This window comes from Carcharodon carcharias, chromosome 7 (genome assembly GCF_017639515.1).
Source record: "Carcharodon carcharias isolate sCarCar2 chromosome 7, sCarCar2.pri, whole genome shotgun sequence".
Lineage (NCBI taxonomy): Eukaryota > Metazoa > Chordata > Chondrichthyes > Lamniformes > Lamnidae > Carcharodon > Carcharodon carcharias.
In genome coordinates, this window is record NC_054473.1 from 161,967,692 (window position 1) to 161,987,681 (window position 19,990).

At 43.1% G+C, this 19,990-nt stretch overlaps 1 protein-coding gene across 3 annotated transcripts in view; it reads left to right on the forward strand.

Annotated features, from left to right (window-relative positions):
• wwp2 (WW domain containing E3 ubiquitin protein ligase 2) overlaps positions 1-19,990 on the forward strand; it is a 236,697-nt gene that overhangs the window by 39,613 nt on the left and 177,094 nt on the right. For all 3 annotated transcript variants that reach the window (XM_041191193.1, XM_041191191.1, XM_041191194.1), the window contains one exon: positions 113-234. In XM_041191193.1, the coding sequence (XP_041047127.1) occupies positions 113-234 (122 nt within the window). The remainder of the gene's footprint in view (positions 1-112; positions 235-19,990) is intronic.

A 19,990-nucleotide genomic window follows, 5' to 3' on the forward strand; every position in this document is an offset into this window, starting at 1 on the left:
TGAATGCTATAAACAGATTTTAAAAAACCTGTGTGAATTTCATGGGGTTTTAACGTTTCCATATTAGCTCTGAATTCTTCTGTCTTTTGTAATGACGTGTTTTTCATCTTAGGAATGTAACACCACAGAGCAGATTGGAGCTGAAAGTCTGGAACAGTCATACCTTGAAAAATGAACTCTTTGGCAATGTGGTTATTGATGTCTGTGACATTTTAAAGAAGAACAATGGAAAGTGTGAGTTCCTCTTTCTGTACAAATTTATTGGTTGTGAAGACTTGCATGGTAAAATTAACATTGTAATTATTGAACAAAAATCATTGACCAGATGGATTGATGGCTGCAGTACTTTATTATCTACTGTTTTCACTTATCTGGAGATAAAAATTTGTATCTGAAAGTCTGAAAAATGGGTAGAAATCTGGCTGCTTTGAATTGTTGGCAGAAACCACCTCGATCTCAAAGACTTGATTATAGTGTGAGACTTGCTGACGCTTACTTGAATGTAAGAAACGAGTACTTGGAGAGGAAACTCGAATGTTAACAGTATTAGTGACGGCAACTGAAACAGTGTGGCTGATGTGTTGCAGTCTGTGCCTAAAGGCACAGCATCCAAATTGCCTGAATTGAGAACTGATAAATGCTTTGCTGCTCTACATTACGATGTTAACTGTTTAGAGAGAAAATAACAATGTATTGGACTAAACGAGCTACAAGCATTTTGAAGTATATTTTTTTTCTTTTCCCCAGTACATACCTTTGCATTTTCTTAGCCTAGCCACTTTTATAACCCAGCAATTTACTCAGAATTGCGAAGGTTGAAAATACTTCCCTTCATGTGATATGGCTCACTGACCAATGGTACTCGGATATTTTTTGATTATAGAGCATTGTGGGAATTGTAAATTTTAGGATGCTGTAGAAAAAGGTTTTCATTTTGGCGAAATCAGCACTTTTTAAACCTTTTTCAGTACTTTTACAATGCTATTATGAAATAGTACTTTTTGATTCTTTGCTATATAAATATGCAACATAACAGCTAGTATGGTGGTTATTTCACTCTATTTTTTCAAGCTTTTATTGTTTCCACTTTTGCACATCGTTCAGGTTTTTCACAATTGGCCAGTTGAGAGAGCAGATGTACAGGTTACCTGCTCCCTCTGACACTGCTCTCAGCTGACTGCTTTGGTATGAGAGTTCCCAACCTTTTCCAAATGTTCCTTTGCTTTATGGGCTATGAGCTGATAATTACTCAACGTGTCTCACTGACTGCATTGCCGAATTCAGGAACTTGAGAATTATGGACATAGACCTATGCTGTATTGATGGATTACATAGGAATTTAGAATGCTATCTTCTAGCTTGCTCTCCCCCCTGAAACTTATTCCTATCTACAATTCATCTTGTTAGCATAATGGTTTGCAGAAAAATACAATTGTACCTTGACTCAATGCTGACAGTGTCATAAACCACAAATGAAACATTCGTGCCACACAAGTGCTAGGCAATGACCATCTTGGACGCAAAAATCTAACTACCTCCCCTTGATGTTCAATGGCATTGTCATTGCTGAATCGCCCTCTATCAACATCCTTGGGGCTACCATTATTACTGTGGCTACAAGAGCAGGTCAGAGGTTGGGAATTCTGCAACGAATAGCTCACCTCCTGACAACCCCCCCCCCGGGGCCTCCGACCTAACTACAAGGCACGAGTCTGGCGTATGTTGGAATGTTCTCCACTTGCCTGGATGAGTGCAGCTCCAACAATGTTCAAGAAGTTCAACACCATCCAGGACCAAAGATTCTGGGTTAGGCCACAGCTAGAGCATTGCGTGCAGTTCTGGAATCCACATTATAGGAGGATGTGATTGCACTGTAGAGAATGCAGAGGCGATTTACCAGGATATTGCCTGGGCTGGAGAGTTTTAGTTATGAGGAGAGATTGGATAGACTGGGGTTATTTTCCTTGAAGCAGGGGAGATTGAGGTGGGACGTGATTGAGGTGTATAAAATTATGACAGCCACAGATAGGGTAGACAGGAAGGAACTTTTCCCTCGGTGGAGGGATCAATAACCAGGGGGGCATAGATTTAAGGTATGCGGCAGGAATTTTAGAGGGGATGTGAGGAAGAATTTTTTCACCCAGAGGCTGGTGGGAATCTGGAACTCACTGTCTGAAAGGGTGGTGGAGGCAGAAACCCTCATAACATTTAAGAAGTATTTGGATGTGCACTTGTGATGCCATAGCACACAAGGCTATGGGCTTAGTGCTGGGAAATGGGATTAGAATAGTTAGGAACTTGTTTGACCGGCGCAGAATCGATGGGCTGAAGGGCCTTTTTCTGTGCTGTAGACCTCTATGACTATGATTCTATGACAAAGTAACCCGTAGTGGCGGAAGTGTGTACCATCTAAAAGATGCACTACAGCAGTTCACCAAGGCTCCTTCCACAGCACCTTCCAAACCTGTGACCTCTACCACCTAATTGGGCAGGGGCAGCAGATGCATTGGAATACCACCACCTGCAAGTTCCCCACCAAGTCCCACACCATCCTGACTTGGAACTAACTGCCTTTGCTTCACTGTCACTGGGTCAAAATCCTGGAACTCCCTAACAGCACTGTGGGTGTACCTACACCAGATGGACTGCAATGGTTCAAGAAGGCAGCTCACTGGCATCTCTTGAGGGCAATGAAGAATGGGCGATAAATGCTGACCTAGCCAGCGACACCCACATCCTGTGAAAGAATATTAAAAGAAACACAGAAGTACTTCAATTGTACAGAAGCAGGAGCTGTGTTGATAATAAAAACAAAAAAACTGCGGATGCTGGAAATCCAAAACAAAAACAGAATTACCTGGAAAAACTCAGCAGGTCTGGCAGCATCAGCGGAGAAGAAAAGAGTTGACGTTTCGAGTCCTCATGACCCTTCGACAGAACTTGAGTTTGAGTCCAAGAAAGAGTTGAAATATAAGCTGGTTTAAGGTGTGTGTGTGGGGGGCGGAGAGAGAGAGAGAAAGAAGGGGAGGGGCGGGGTGTGGTTGTAGGGACAAACAAGCAGTGATAGAAGCAGATCATCAAAAGATGTCACCAACAATAGAACGAAAGAACACATAGGTGTTAAAGTTGGTGATATTATCTAAACGAATGTGCTAATTAAGAATGGATGGTAAGGCACTCAAGGTATAGCTCTAGTGGGGGTGGGGAGAGCATAAAAGATTTTAAAATATTTAAAAATAATGGAAATAGGTGGGAAAAGAAAAGAAAAATCTATATATTGGAAAAAAAAGGAAGGGGGAAACAGAAAGGGGGTGGGGATGGGGGAGGGAGCTCACTAACTAAAGTTGTTGAATTCAATATTCAGTCCGGAAGGCTGTAAAGTGCCTAGTCGGAAGATGAGGTGTTGTTCCTCCAGTTTGCGTTGGGCTTCACTGGAACAATGCAGCAAGCCAAGGACAGACGTGGGCAAGAGAGCAGGGTGGAGTGTTAAAATGGCAAGCGACAGGGAGGTTTGGGTCATTCTTGCGGACAGACCGCTGGTGTTCTGCAAAGCGGTCACCCAGTTTACGTTTGGTCTCTCCAATGTAGAGGAGACCACATTGGGAGCAACGAATGCAGTAGACTAAGTTGGGGGAAATGCAAGTGAAATGCTGCTTCACTTGAAAGGAGTGTTTGGGCCCTTGTACGGTGAGGAGAGAGGAAGTGAAGGGAGTGAAGGGGCAGGTGTTGTATCTTTTGCGTGGGCATGGGGTGGTGCCATAGGAGGGGGTTGAGGAGTAGGGGGTGATGGAGGAGTGGACCAGGGTGTCCCGGAGGGAGCGATCCCTACGGAATGCCGATAAGGGGGGTGAAGGGAAGATGTGTTTGGTGGTGGCATCATGCTGGAGTTGGCGGAAATGGCGGAGGATGATCCTTTGAATGCAGAGGCTGGTGGGGTGATAAGTGAGGACAAGGGGGACCCTATCATGTTTCTGGGAGGGAGGAGAAGGTGTGAGGGTGGATGCGCGGGAGATGGGCCGGACACGGTTGAGGGCCCTGTCAACGACCGTGGGTGGAAAACCTCGGTTAAGGAAGAAGGAGGACACGTCAGAGGAACTGTTTTTGAAGGTAGCATCATCGGAACAGATGCGACGGAGGCGAAGGAACTGAGAGAATGGGATGGAGTCCTTACAGGAAGCGGGGTGTGAGGAGCTGTAGTCGAGGTAGCTGTGGGAGTCGGTGGGTTTGTAATGGATATTGGTGGACAGTCTATCACCAGAGATTGAGACAGAGAGGTCAAGGAAGGGAAGGGAAGTGTCAGAGATGGACCACGTGAAAATGATGGAGGGGTGGAGATTGGAAGTAAAATTAATAAATTTTTCCAAGTCCTGACGAGAGCATGAAGCAGCACCAAAGTAATCATCGATGTACCGGAGAAAGAGTTGTGGAAGGGGGCCGGAGTAGGACTGCAACAAGGAATGTTCCACATACCCCATAAAGAGACAGGCATAGCTGGGGCCCATGCGGGTACCCATAGCCACACCTTTTATTTGGAGGAAGTGAGAGGAGTTGAAGGAGAAATTGTTCAGCGTGAGAACAAGTTCAGCCAGACGGAGGAGAGTAATGGTGGATGGGGATTGTTCGGGCCTCTGTTCGAGGAAGAAGCTAAGGGCCCTCAGACCATCCTGGTGGGGGATGGAGGTGTAGAGGGATTGGACGTCCATGGTGAAGAGGAAGCGGTTGGGGCCAGGGAATTGGAAATTGTTGATGTGACGTAAGGTGTCAGAGGAATCACGGATGTAGGTGGGAAGGGACTGGACAAGGGGAGAGAGAAGGGAGTCAAGATAACGAGAAATGAGTTCTGTGGGGCAGGAGCAAGCTGAGACGATCGGTCTACCGGGGCAGTTCTGTTTGAGGATTTTGGGTAGGAGATAGAAGCGGGCCGTCCGAGGTTGGGCGACTATCAGGTTGGAAGCTGTTGGAGGGAGATCCCCAGAGGTGATGAGGTCAGTGACAGTCCTGGAAACAATGGCTTGATGTTCAGTGGTGGGGTCATGGTCCAGGGAGAGGTAGGAGGAAGTGTCTGCGAGTTGACGCTCAGCCTCCGCATGGAGCCTCGCTGTTCTCACGCTGAACAATTTCTCCTTCACCTCCTCTCACTTCCTCCAAATAAAAGGTGTGGCTATGGGTACCCGCATGGGCCCCAGCTATGCCTGTCTCTTTATGGGGTATGTGGAACATTCCTTGTTGCAGTCCTACTCCGGCCCCCTTCCACAACTCTTTCTCCGGTACATCGATGATTACTTCGGTGCCGCTTCATGCTCTCGTCAGGACTTGGAAAAATTTATTAATTTTGCTTCCAATCTCCACCCCTCCATCATTTTCACGTGGTCTATCTCTGACACTTCCCTTTCCTTCCTTGACCTCTCTGTCTCAATCTCTGGTGATAGACTGTCCACCAATATCCATTACAAACCCACCGACTCCCACAGTTACATCGACTACAGCTCCTCACACCCCGCTTCCTGTAAGGACTCCATCCCATTCTCTCAGTTCCTTCGCCTCCGTCGCATCTGTTCTGATGATGCTACCTTCAAAAACAGTTCCTCTGACATGTCCTCCTTCTTCCTTAACCGAGGTTTTCCACCCACGGTCATTGACAGGGCCCCCAACCGTGTCCGGCCCATCTCCCGCGCATCCGCCCTCACACCTTCTCCTCCCTCCCAGAAACATGATAGGGTCCCCCTTGTCCTCACTTATCACCCCACCAGCCTCTGCATTCAAAGGATCATCCTCCGCCATTTCCGCCAACTCCAGCATGATGCCACCACCAAACACATCTTCCCTTCACCCCCCCTATTGGCATTCCGTAGGGATCGCTCCCTCCGGGACACCCTGGTCCACTCCTCCATCACCCCCTACTCCTCAACCCCCTCCTATGGCACCACCCCATGCCCACGCAAAAGATGCAACACCTGCCCCTTCACTTCCGCTCTCCTCACCGTCCAAGGGCCCAAACACTCCTTTCAAGTGAAGCAGCATTTCACTTGCATTTCCCCCAACTTAGTCTACTGCATTCGTTGCTCCCAATGTGGTCTCCTCTACATTGGAGAGACCAAACGTAAACTGGGTGACCGCTTTGCAGAACACCAGCGGTCTGTCCGCAAGAATGACCCAAACCTCCCTGTCGCTTGCCATTTTAACACTCCACCCTGCTCTCTTGCCCACGTCTGTCCTTGGCTTGCTGCATTGTTCCAGTGAAGCCCAACGCAAACTGGAGGAACAACACCTCATCTTCCGACTAGGCACTTTACAGCCTTTCGGACTGAATATTGAATTCAACAACTTTAGTTAGTGAGCTCCCTCCCCCATCCCCACCCCCTTTCTGTTTCCCCCTTCCTTTTTTTTCCAATAAATTATATAGATTTTTCTTTTCTTTTCCCACCTATTTCCATTATTTTTAACTCTTTTAAAATCTTTTATGCTCTCCCCACCCCCACTCGAGCTATACCTTGAGTGCCCTACCATCCATTCTTAATTAGCACATTCGTTTAGATAATATCACCAACTTTAACACCTATGTGTTCTTTTGTTCTATTGTTGGTGACATCTTTTGATGATCTGCTTCTATCACTGCTTGTTTGTCCCTACAACCACACCCCCCCTCCACTTCTCTCTCTCTCTCTCTCTGCCCACAACACACACACCTTAAACCAGCTTATATTTCAACTCTTTCTTGGACTCAAACTCAAGTTCTGTCGAAGGGTCATGAGGACTCGAAACGTCAACTCTTTTCTTCTCCGCCGATGCTGCCAGACCTGCTGAGTTTTTCCAGGTAATTCTGTTTTTGCTGTGTTGATAATATTTGTTATGAAGGGGGGCCTCGGGAGTTGAATTTATTTTGGCATTGGAGTGAGCTGAAAGTGTAAATTGTAGCCAACTATTTTTATTTGTCTCTTCCATATTTATAATTGTTTAGTGTCAACTGTGAATCAGTCGGTAACACATTTGCTTCCGAGTAGGAAGATTGGGGGCTGAAATCCCACTCTAGGACTTCAGGAAAAGAAAATCGAGGCTGACACTCCAGTGCTGCACTGTTGGAGTTGCTGTTTTCCAGATGAAATGTTAAACCAAGCACTGTAACTCCTGCCATTGACCGCAACGGTTTCAGGAATGGTTGCGCATGCATTCAGCTTGCACTGTGACCACTGCTGCATGTACACCTGATCCTGATGCCTTTCCGTTCAGTGGCGGGATCTGAGGCTTATACATGGCTGCAGAGCATCAAATCTCACTTCAGGTTTCTGCTTTGTGTTATTAGGGGTAAATTTGCTGAATTTAGGTTGCATCACAAAATGAAATTGGTGATTACAGGTTTAAGTAACAGCCTACTGAAGTAAATTGTCAAGGCTTTGTGGAGGCAATTCCTGGCTAGCTCAGTTGGTAGTTAATGGGGCTCTTAAGCCCAGAGTCATGGTCTTAAACCCAGCATTGGGCGATGATTATTTTAGTTTAATATTGTTTGTTTATTTACCAAAGACTACATCCATTTGTACAAAATAGAATAAATCCTTTTGATATAATCTGCAAAAAGTCTTATTAGAAAAGCAGTACCTCACTGTATTTCTGAGAATTTTAAGAATAATTGACAAATGAACAGAACATTTTGGGAACAGCCAATCCTAACATAAATATGTTTTAATTTATTCCCTAATGCCAGGTTTCAGTTTCCACCTCTAAAGTTAATTTAAGATGTCTGCCTAATTGCAAATGTTTAAGCCAAAGACTAGCTGTGACTGATGCTGTCTCTGTACATGTGCAGGAAGTGCTCCCCCTAGTGTTGTGGCACGAATAAACACAGCCCAAACCGAGACTGCCCCCTCAGGTATACGTAAAAGATCTCATGGTGTGATTTTTGAAGAAGAGTTGGAGAGTTATCCCCAGTATCCTGGCTGAGAGTGGGCCTTTTTATTGAAAACACTCGCTCAGGCTTATAGTTTGTTTGGCCCGTGAATTGCAAGAGAGCAAATTGAAGATTCATTTCAAGAGGTTATACTTAAAGGTGTTAGTTTATTTGTACCCATGATCACAGATATAAAATGAGCATAGATTTAAAATGATTATAGATTTAACAGGTTGAGAAAGAAGAGAAAAGAACATTTTAAACTAAGTACTTCGTTGCTCTATCCCAGCAAATAAATGCTTCAACCATGCCGAGCATCAGAATGCTTAAATATTAGCTGTAATTAGTCATTCAATCACCCTGAAATGGCTAGCTCCTGTTAGTTACAGGTCTCCTCCTGATGCATTGTCAAGATCCCTCTTCACTGCAGTAAAGGTTTCTGATATTTTCAGTTTTTTAGAACCTTTATCAGGAGATGAACTTGTGTTACATTGTAATGGGGCCATACTATCTTGTGAAGCTTCTATTTAAGAACGAATATCCAATAATAATGTGCTGAGTTCTTTGTTTTAACCATAAGAGTTTGAACCAGCCCAGAAGTTGTCCATCTTTCTTTAGCTTCCTTTCAGTGACTTTCCATCATGTGAAGCCCCTTGTAATCCATCTTTCAGGTAAGGATATTTGTAAAAGTGACCAGCAAAACACTAGACCCCACCTTATCCAATTTGTACAGTCTCCAAGATCTGTTCTTTATAAATACCTCCAAACACCTATACCTCTTGCCTGTACCATTGTTGATTTTTCTCAATAGCCTTGTTTAGTTTCAAAGTTCAGGTTTATTTTTAAACAGGCTGAGAGCAAGCATTTATTTCCATAGCATAGTTTTCAATGCATGAAGGTTAAATTGGCCAAACTTATGCAGTAAACCTGTTTAAAGCTCCTTTCTTGTTCTACATAGTCAATATTTATCCTCAATTGACATCTCAAAAGCAGATTATCTGGTGATCATCACATTGCTGTTTGTGGGAACTTGCTGCGTGCAAATTGGCTGCTGCAATTCCTAGAAATTATGACAGGGCTTACAATTCAAAAGTACTTCATTGGCTGTAAAGCAATTTAGAATGACCTGTGGTTATGAAAGATGCCATATAAATGCAAATTGTCTTTTCCACATCAATTGCCTGGTGAAGCAAGTCAATAGTAAGGTGGTTGAGAAGTACTCTTGAGAGTTTGTCACCCCTTGCCTGAGGAAACATTTACACTGTGGGGCTACGCTTGAAGACTGATTGCCTTGACTGTTTTATCCTCAGACCAGAGGCAGAAAGGAGGCTGCATGTTGTTTAAATAAAATAATAGATTCTTTCTGCATGGAAGGCAATCTTCTGTCAAAATTTATAAATATTTTAAAATGTGAGACCTGTTAATAGTTCTAACTTAATAATCTCCATAAAATTGGATCCTTCAATGAAAAAAAGAACTCGTGTTTATATCGCACCTTTCATGACCCAGGGTCATCCAAAGTGCTTCACAGTCAATTAAGCACATGTGGAGTATGTTCACTGTTTTAATGTATGAAATGTGGCGCCAATTTGAAACCAACAAAGTACCACTCAAATGACCAAATAACATGTTTGGCAATGGTTGAGGGATAAATGTTGGCTAGGGCGTTCGGAGAACATCTCTGCTGCGCCTTGAATTGTTCCATAAGATTTTTATATCCACCTGAGAGAACATGACATGACAATTGTTGTTTTTAATAAGAGTTTCTAAGGTTTTGTTTTAACTTCTCATGGAAGATGGCATCTCTGATGGTGCAGCACTCTCTCAGTACCCAGGAGAGGAAGACATTCAAAATAATAGCTAAGTTTGTGAAATAGTACTGTTATGTGTTGTGACTCCATTCTCACAAAAATTTTATTAAGTGATTGCAATATCATACCTCAAGTAAGAAGACAGCAACTGGATGGAAACAGTGTGTCCTTCATTCAGCTCCTAAACTGTCAGTACACACTGCAAGTCAACACCTTAGCGTTCAATAATCACTGTTATATGAAACTTTGACGATGTTTGTCAAGTTGGTTCCCATATTTCATAGCTTAACTGTTGAATAATTCTTCTTTGTACTTGAAACACGATGAACAGGAGCTCCTTGTGCAAAAGTCAGCTCGCTAAGTATTACCTTATGAGAGAGTCCTTTAAAGACCGAATTATAGAGGCTGTATCCTTAAGAGGGGAGGCTACACTTTGCTTGCAAACGGAAATCCCCTAACTCGTAATTCCTATTTATGGTATACAGTTGGCTACGGATATGCATGTTGCAGTTAATAATTGTACAGCCATTCCCAGCTTCAATAATCCTTTGTGTGCTAGTACGTTAAACTGCAGATAAGTTGATAGCAATTCTTAATGTATTTTTTGTGTTGATATTGTTTTTTGAAAGTATATTTTAATATCTGCAGCTGTATTAGATGCATTAGGAAGAATGGCTGGGAGACAGCATCAGTAACCCAACATGGCTATTGCTTTTTCTAATAAAAAAAACTTCTAGGTTCTCAACTTGGTTTTATTGTGTGAACTTGCAGTTCAATTTTTTTGCCTGTTTTTCCTAATTTGAACTTTATTTTCTCAACTTAATGTGTTTCTGCAGGCCAAAGAAACATAAATGATCTGTTTCTAGTCTTTGGATGTTTTTAAGCCATATAAACGTGCCTGGATCAATTTATTGCTCTTGTACTGATTGGTATAGTGAATTTGCTGACCCAACTGTATGAGAGAATATATTGACTTTGCGATATGGATATTCACCATGAGCTTTATTTTCAACAAAATTTCAAAATAAATGTGACAGAAACCATCTGAATAGCCCCTTGTCTAAACTTGAATGTCAATTTTGATTTGTCACTATCATTTTTGATGGCAAGTTTGTGATTTTTATTTTTATATTTTTTTCTTCACTTGCCTCTAAAGGATGTTGGGAACATGGAAACAGGAGTTGGCCAGTCAGCCCCTCAGTCCTGTGCCACTACTCAAATAGGTCATGGCTAACTACAACTACCCACCATAACCCTTAACACCTTTGCCTCACAAAAATTAATTTACCTCTGTTTGGGAAGACCAAAGCCATTGTCTACGGTCTCCGACACAAATTCCATTCCCTAGCCGCTGGCTCCATCTCTCCTCCTGGCTACTCTAGGCTGAACCATACATTAGCACAACTGCTCCATCAGCAAAATAGCATACTTCCATCTTTAACATCACCAACTCTGCCCCACTTCAGCTGAAAACCTCATTACTTTGACTCTTCTAAGGCACTTCTGGCCGGCCCTCCCATCTTCTGTCTTTTGTAAACTTGGTCAGCCAAAGCTCTACTTCCCTTATCCTAACTCTCACTTAGCCTTGTACACCCACCAACCATGCTCACTAACTTAAATTGGCTTCTTGTTAAGCAGCACCTTAGTTTTAAAATTCTTGTCCTTGTTTTCAAATTACTCCGTGGCCTCAACCCTCCCCATCTATGTAATCTCTACCAGTCCTATTTGCATTCATCCAATTCTTGGGCTCTTCAACGCCTATATTGTGAATCTCTCCATTATTGGCAGCTGTGACTTTAGCCACTGAAGCTCTAATGTCCAGCATTCTTTCCCTAAACTCCTACGTGCCTCTGCCTCTCTCTCATTTAAGATGCTTCTTAAAACTACCTCGTCAACCAAGCTTTTGGTCATTACTTTAATACCTCCTTTTGTGGCTTTGTATCTGCTGTGGAACACCTACAAATACTTTTAACAGTAAAGTCGCGATGTGAATACAAGTTGGTAGTATTTTAAAATTTTCTATTGACTTGACCTCAATATCCTTTTGGGGGAGATGGTTCCACTTTTTCACCACCCTTTATGTGTAGAAGTACTTTCTAACTTTCCTCTTGAATGGCCTAGTTTTAATTTTAAGGTAAAACAAAAACAAAAGTACCTGGAAAAACTCAGCAGGTCTGGCAGCATCTGCGGATAGGAGCACAGTTAACCTTTCGAGTCTGAATGACCCTTCAACAGAACTAAGTAAAAATAGAAGAGAGGTGAAATATAATCTAGTTTGGGGGGCGGTGGGGGGACAAGAAGAGCTGGATAGAGGGCCAGTGATAGGTGGAGATAACCAAAAGATGTCACAGACAATGATTTTTACTTAGTTCTGTTGAAGGGTCATTCGGACTCGAAACATTAACTGTGCTCCTATCCATAGATGCTGCCAGTCCTGCTGAGTTTTTCCAGGTATTTTTGTTTTTGTTTTAGATTTCCAGCGTCCTCAGTTTTTTGCTTTTATCTTAGTGTTTAATTTTAAGGTGATGGCTGGACTCCCTCACCAGAGGAAATAGGTTTTCTCTTTAGCTACCAATCAGTTCCTTTTGTTATGCATAAATATCTCAAATAGATCACCCCTAAAACTGCCATATTGAAGGAAAATGACCCAAGTCTCCCCCTCATTTATCTTTATAATTTAACCCATTTAGTCCTGGTATGTGGAACTGAACACAGTATTCTAGCTGGGGTCTAACCAAGATTATGTACAGCTGCAATACAACTTCAACCTCTTTGTATTCCAGTCCTCTTAAGTAAAAGGCTGACATTCCATTCGAGTTTTTAATTTTTTTTCCACCTGTCCTCTAGCTTTTGGTGATTTGTACTTGATCCTTAAATCTCTGCTCATTCGCAGTTCGTGGCTTGTCATCATTCAAAAAAATACTCAAACTCCTTTTCTGGGTCTAAAATATATGACCTCACAACTTTCCTACATTGAACCTGCCTGGCACAGTTTTGCGCACTCATTTAATCTAGCAATATCCCGATACAACAGGTACAGCAGGCAATTAAGATGACAAATGATATATTGGCCTCTATTGCAAGTGGATTTGAGTATAGGAGCAAAGATATCTTACTGTAATTATATAAAGCTTTGGTGAGATCTCACCTGAAGCATTGTGTGGGTGAGATCCCACCTGAAGCATTGTGTGGGTGAGATCCCACCTGAAGCATTGTGTGGGTGAGATCTCACCTGAAGCATTGTGTGGGTGAGACCTCACCTGGAGCATTGTGTGCAGTTTTGATTTCTTTACCTAAGGAAAGATATACTTGCCAAAGAGGGAGTGCACCAAAAGCTCACCAAACTAATTCCTGGGATGCAGGGATTGTCCTATGAGGAACGACTAAATAGACTTGGCCTTTATTCTCTGGATCTCATTCAAACACACAAAATTAATACAGGACTCGATAGGGTAGATGCAGGAAGAATGTTACCCTTGGCTGGGATGTCCAGAACCAGGGGACACAGTCTCAGAGCAAGGGGTAGGCTATTTAGGACTGAGATTTGGAGGAATGTCTTCTCTGAGGGTGGTGAACCTTAGCAATTCTCTGCCCCAGAGAGCTGTGGAGGCTCAGTCGTAGACTATGTTTAAGACTGATGTCAATTCTTTTCTACATGTTAAAAGCATTGAGGGATATGGGGGGGTAGTGCAGGGAAATGGTGTTGAAGTAGAAGATCAGCCATGATATCATTGAATGATGGAGCAGGTTAAAGGGCTGAATGGCCACTCCTCCTATTTCTTATGTTGTGTTCTTATGTTCTGATTGCAGCTACATTATACTGTGTCACATAACTTAGTGTTGTCAGAGAACTTAAGATATATGGCTGTCTATTCCTTCACCTATCAGTTGCAATAACAACTTACTTTTATATTCCTTTAATATAGTAAATTCGTGATATAGTAATGTAGTGATTCACATGAGCAATGTCAAACGAAGTTGGACATTGACCAAATGAGATATTAGGACAGGAGGTCAGAAGTAGGGTTTTAGGGATGGGAGATCTAGGGAAGGAGTTCCAGAGCTTGGGGCCTGACAGCTAAATGCAGAACTATCAATGGTGGAGTAATTTAGCATCTGAACGTTCAAGAGCTCAGAATTAGAGGAATGCACAGATCACCAAGGATTGCAGGGCTGGAGATTGTGAGAGATGGGGAGGGGTGAGATCATGCAGAGGTGGCGTCGCAGGATGCTACAGATTTGGGCGTAAGATGCCTTGGTGAAGAAGTGACTATGTAGTCAGAAGCTCATCTTGTGGTCAAATGGTTGCAAGTGGTCTGGTTAGGCTTCATATGGTAACCAGGGTGAGAGATGGAGCCATTAGCTACGGGGTGAAATTTGTAGCAGTACCAAAGACATTGGCTTTGGTCTTCCCAATATTTAGTTGGAGGAAATTTATATTCATTGCTTGTTTGACATTCAGTACTCTGTGAGACAAATCAAGCAATGGCGGGGTCGAGAGGCAGTGGTATGGTCAAGTTGGGTGGTGTCATATGGAAATGGCGTGTTTTTGGATGTTGCTGAAGGGCATCATGTACACAAATAGGAGGGGGCCAGGGGATGGATTTATGGAGGGCTCTAGAGGTAATGGTGCAAGAGCTTGAAGGGAAGCCATCACAAATATTTCCCTGGCTATGACTGGGTTGATGGGATGGAACCAGGTGAATCATTTCTAAAACTTTAGTCGATTTCAGAGCTGGAGTGGCAGCTGTCATCATGGTAGCACATCCACAAGGCTAATAGTTTCATGGATAGTCTGTTTCTGGTTGTAGTCACCTCGCAACTTAAGATTATGCAGGTGGAAAGGAAATGGGTGACCACCAGGTCATAGGGAGAACCAGGCAGATAGTGCACGATTCCCTGAATGCATCTCTGCCCCCAGCCGGTATTCAGTTCCTCTGGAGAGTGCAGCCAGAGCCAAGTGCATGGTACCACCGGTGACTCAGCTGTACAGGGGAGCAGGAAGAAGATTGGGAAAGCAATATTGTTGCATGATAGTTAGAGGCATAGACACAGAGGTAAAGCCAGGATGAAAAGAATGGCTTGTATATAACACGCTTCACAACCACTGAAAGCCTCAAAGTGCTTTACTGTCAAATTAAGTGTAAGGTTTCAGGGTTTGGAGCCACAGGTAACTAAATAGGCAGATACCTAAATATGAAGTAACTCACCTCCTGACACCCCAAAGCCTGTCCGCTATTTACAAGGCCCAGTTAGGAGTGTGATGGAATACACCCCACTTGCCTGGCTGAGTGCAGCTCCCACAATACTCAAGAAGCTTGACACTGTTCAGGACAAAGCAGCCCGCTTGATTGGCACCACATCCACAAATATTCACTTCCTCCACCACTGATGCACAATAGCAGCAGTGTGTACCATCTACAAGATGCACTGCAGGAATTCATCAAGGCTCCTTGGACAGCACCTTCCAAACCCATGACCACTACCAATTAGAAGGACAAAAGCAGCATATAGATGGGGACACCACCACCTGGAAGTTCCCCTCCAAGTCCCTCACCACCCTGACTTGGAAATATATCGCCGTTCCTTCACTGTCGCTGGGTCAAAATCATGAACTCCCTCCCTAACAGCACTGTGGGTGTACTTACACCACATGGACTGCAGTGGTTCAAGAAGGCAGCTCACCACCGCCTTCTCAAGGGTAACTAGGGATGGGCAATAAATGCTGGCCTAGCCAGTGAAGCCCATATCCCGTGAATGAATAAAATAAAACCCATACGAAATAGGAGCAGAAGTAGACCATTTGGCCTGTGGAATCTGCTCCGTCATTCAATAAGATCATGGCTGATCTGTTTGTATTACTAATTCCACATTCCCATCTTTCTCTGATAACCTTTAATTCCCTTGCCTAACAAGAATCTATCTACCTCCACCTTAAAGATATTCGATGACCCTGCCTTCACAGCCATCTGAGGCAAAGAGTTCCAAAGTCACACAACTCTCAGATAAGTAACTTCTCCTCATCTCTGTCCTTAGAGAGCACCCCCTAATTTTAAAACAGTGACCCCCTAGTTCTGGACTCACCCATAAGAGGAAAACATCATGTCTGCGTCCACCTTGTCAAGACTATTCAGGATTGTATATACTTCAATCAAGTCACCTCTCACTCTTCTAAACTCCAGTGGAAATAAGCCCAGTCTGTTTAATCTTTTCTCATAAGACAACTCTCTCATTCCAGGTATCAATCCAGTAAACCTCCTCTGAACCACCTCTAATGCATTAACACGCTTCGTTAAATAAGGAGTTCAAAATTGCACACAGTATTCGAGATGTGGTCTCACCAATGCCCTGTATAACTGAAGCGTAACATGTTTCCTTTTATATTCAATTCCTCCGTAGTGAAGGATAGCATTCCATTAGCTTTCTTAATTACTTGTACCTGCATACTAACTTTTTGTGACCTAAATCCTTCTGCAGTCATTCTCCATTTAAGTAATACTCTACTTTTTTATTCTTCCTGCTAAAGTGAGCAACTTCACATTTTCCCACACTGTATTCCATTTGCCAGATTTTTGCCCACACACTCAACCTATCTATATCTGTCTGCAGCCTCCTTATATCCTCTTCACAACATGCTTTCCTACCTATCTTTGTGTCATCTGCAAATTTAGCCATCATGCCTTTGCTGCCTTCATTTAAGTCATTGATGTAAATTGTAAAAAGTTGAGGCCCCAGCACAGACCCCTGCAGGACTCCACTCATTACATCCTGCCAATCAGAAAATGAACAATTTATGCATAATTTGTTTTCTCCCAGCCAGCCAATCTTCCATCTGTTACCCCTACACTATGAGCTTTTATTTTCCACAATAACTTTTGATGTGGCACCTTATTGAATGCCTTCTGGAAATCCAAGTACAGTATATCTACAGGCTCCCCTTTATCCACGGTGTAAGAACTCCAATGAATTGCTTAAACATGATTTCCCTTTCTAAAAACCATGCTGACTCTTCCTGATTACCTTGTTTTTCTAAGTGCCCAGCTCTAACCTCCTTAATGATCGATTCAAGTACCTTCCCCGTGACAGACGTCAGACTAGCTGACCCATAGTTTCCTGTTTTCTGCTTCCCTTCTTGAATAGAGAGATCGACTAGTCATAAATAATTTTAAGATGGTTTATTAAGAAGCAACAGTTTAGACATAATGCATTAACTAATTAGACATAAGAGGCATATGACCTGTGACAGTAGAAAGCAGTTCACATCCCAGAGGATAGACAAATGAATGTAGCAGATCTCTGCAGTCCAAAGTGGTGGGGGTCACAGTCCTTCACTGATTACAGACAGCCTTTCTCTCTTTCTTCATTTGCCTGTCCCTCGGATCGCCTGAGATGTCAGGAGACTCTTGGTTCCCCTGCAAGCAGTGGTTCTTTTCCCCTCCCTTCTATGGATCCCTTGATGTACCCTATTTCTGGGGGCTGGTAGCTTACCCAGAATCAATAATCTATCTGCACCCAAACTGTCAGGGTGGTTACCACCTCCCTCTGCTCACCACCCTGCTTGAGGTCAACTTTTTAGTTTACATTATCCTAGTCCTTTCTAAACAATTGCATGGATAAGGGATTGCACCAGATGTCATCCCAGCAGTTCAGGAATGTCAACATGGCAGCCTGAACCAAGACTGTTTAGAGGTTAAAATGTTTAAAAGTCCTCTTTCCAGAGAGAGAATCAATGCTACTTAACTAATCCCATAAAATGCAGAAAACACCCGTGTATTAAAGACCCCAGTTCCTTACAGTGTCCCCATTTGGGAAGGAAATATCCTTATTGACTTCTTACTAATTCCCAATTAATCTAATTACTTCTAAAGTACAGGTGTGGCTCCCTAATCTCTTAACTGTGCATCGTAGATAACAAACTAAAGTTATTAGAATTGCTAATATTAAGCTCTAGGCATTTACCAAAGATAGAGCTAGCATCTTCAACCAGAGAGTTTTACTGACGTTATTTATCAGTTCACACCAGGTGCATTCTCCTAACTTCTGAATTTCTTGTTCTATTTCTCTATTCCGCTGGACCATTTTAACAATATGCTTTTCTGATGTGCTGGTCCTATCTAAGATTGATTTGAGGCTTGGTGACAAGTGGGGGATTGGGTGGCCAAACTGGGAAACAGCCTTAAGGCTCTCATTTTGCATAGAGATGTTTATTCTTAACTTTAATATTATGTATGTACAAGGACCAGGAGGTGACTTCCTATCATAGTCGCTTTGGTGGGTTTGAAGCAGAAGGTGAGTTTCCACTTGGGACACACTGCCTCCATGTTTCATTGTTCTGGCATTAGTGTTAACACAATAGGTCCCAATCTGGAGATGCACACACTCTGCACCGTTCTTCCCCAACTTCTGGATATTGATGTTGCAGGTGGATGATTCTGAATCCAGGTTGGCACTCCTGGATTCCTAATATTACGACAGCACAAGTAAGCTCCTCCTCTCTTGGAACAAAAAATCAGTGTTTGGGATGTTCCAAGTTTGATTCTGGCTTATCAGGATTGTGAGAAGAGCTGACTATGATGAATGGACCTCCTGGTTTATGGTCCCTATGGATTCCACCTTAAGTACTTCCAATTGTCTTCTGCTTGCAGACAGGGTAGCTGTAAGACTACTGGTACTAAATTTCCCTGGGGATGGTTTCCACATACCCCCCCCACCCAGTCCACCAAGCAGGATAACCCATGTTGTCTGACTCTTTTTGCGTCATAATCTGTGTGCCATTCACTGACAATGCTATCATTTACAAAGGATGGAACCCAGTTATTCTCTGTCTTTGAATCTGGCCATGACTTCTTCAAGCGTATAACTCCCATAGATGGAGCAGGAAATGGCCTTTGATATATTCTATTCTGCCTCACCCTTGACTCTAATGATCTCATTTATTGTTTTCCTGAACCTCTTGGACTATCTTCACCTCATCTCAAACTGTTAGTAGCCCTGGAGATAATTTTAGGATGATATCTCCTATCTCTTGATTGGTTCCCAATAAAATGCCTTTCAGTTGCTTCCTCATAATTTCATTGTGCTCCCACATGCTTTCTCTGTCCACCCAGTTCCAGGCAGCAATCCCTGCAGATGCTCCTATCCCAATCTACTCTCCCAACCCCTTTCCCCCCTTCCCTCTTTGGTCATGTCTACTTCACTTGGCCTGTCATTTTCATTCCAGGCTCCATAGTTATGCTGTTCTTGGTTCTTTGCCAAGAAATCCCTTACCACTTTTCCTACCAGCTGAAGATAGTATGTTTGGTATCCCAGTGGGCATAGTTCTTGAGGAGCGGACTATTCCCAAAGTGTAGTATGACCAGTGTGACCTCATACCTCACATCGTTATATAATCGTTTGTGGGTGTGGGTGACTATTAGTCCGTATGGTGGCCCTATGTCTAATGGTGGATACCTCTCTGTTTGAGCTTTATTCCCCCTTTGGTTTCCCTGGTTTTCGCTTTCCCTTTTCCTTATATCAACTGGTTGGATTTCTCCCTGTCTTCCCACTGGTTCTGTATTGAAACACCCTATTATCCCCTGGTGTCTTTGACTCATCGTTGGCCAATTCACTGTTTCCTGGTCTTGTCCTCAGTATGAGATTCCTACACTTTGCGGGGCAATCTTGATGAAGTTCATGAAGCCAAACCTGGGTGTCTCCATTTCCCCCATCCCAGTTGAAACTTTGGTGTTACCTTTATGCCCCTCTTGGCACACTGACATGCCACATTTATCCCTTCTCCCTCTTGTGCCCATACCATGAATGGTTCATCAACATTGGGGGTCTCCCACCCATTCTGATCACAAATTGTTATACCATGTCCATCTCCTGAGTGAAAGCCCTGTAGTTCATCTTCAACCTGAGGGTTCTGTATTGTAGTGTTTCTGTGCTGTAGAACCAATCCCTATCTCAAAATGACAATGATGCTCATTGTCTGGATAGCATTGGTAAGTATTGTCAGTCCTGGTACGATCTGGATGGAGACATCTTCAAGTTGATCTGTGAATAGAAATCGTGCAGTATTTACTCTTTTGCAGTTTTCAACTTATTAGTATGGAACCAATTACATCTCTTTTCACCTGTTTTTGTCTGAAATCTGGACTAGGTACACTGCAGTACTTGCTTTATCAATTATTGGGTGGGTCCCACCCACCTGGGTTTGAAAACATGTTCTTTCCTTAAGTAATTTGGGACCATAACCAGTTCTCCTACTTGCTACTCTAATGTCCTAACCCCTTTGTCAAACTATATTTTTATTTGC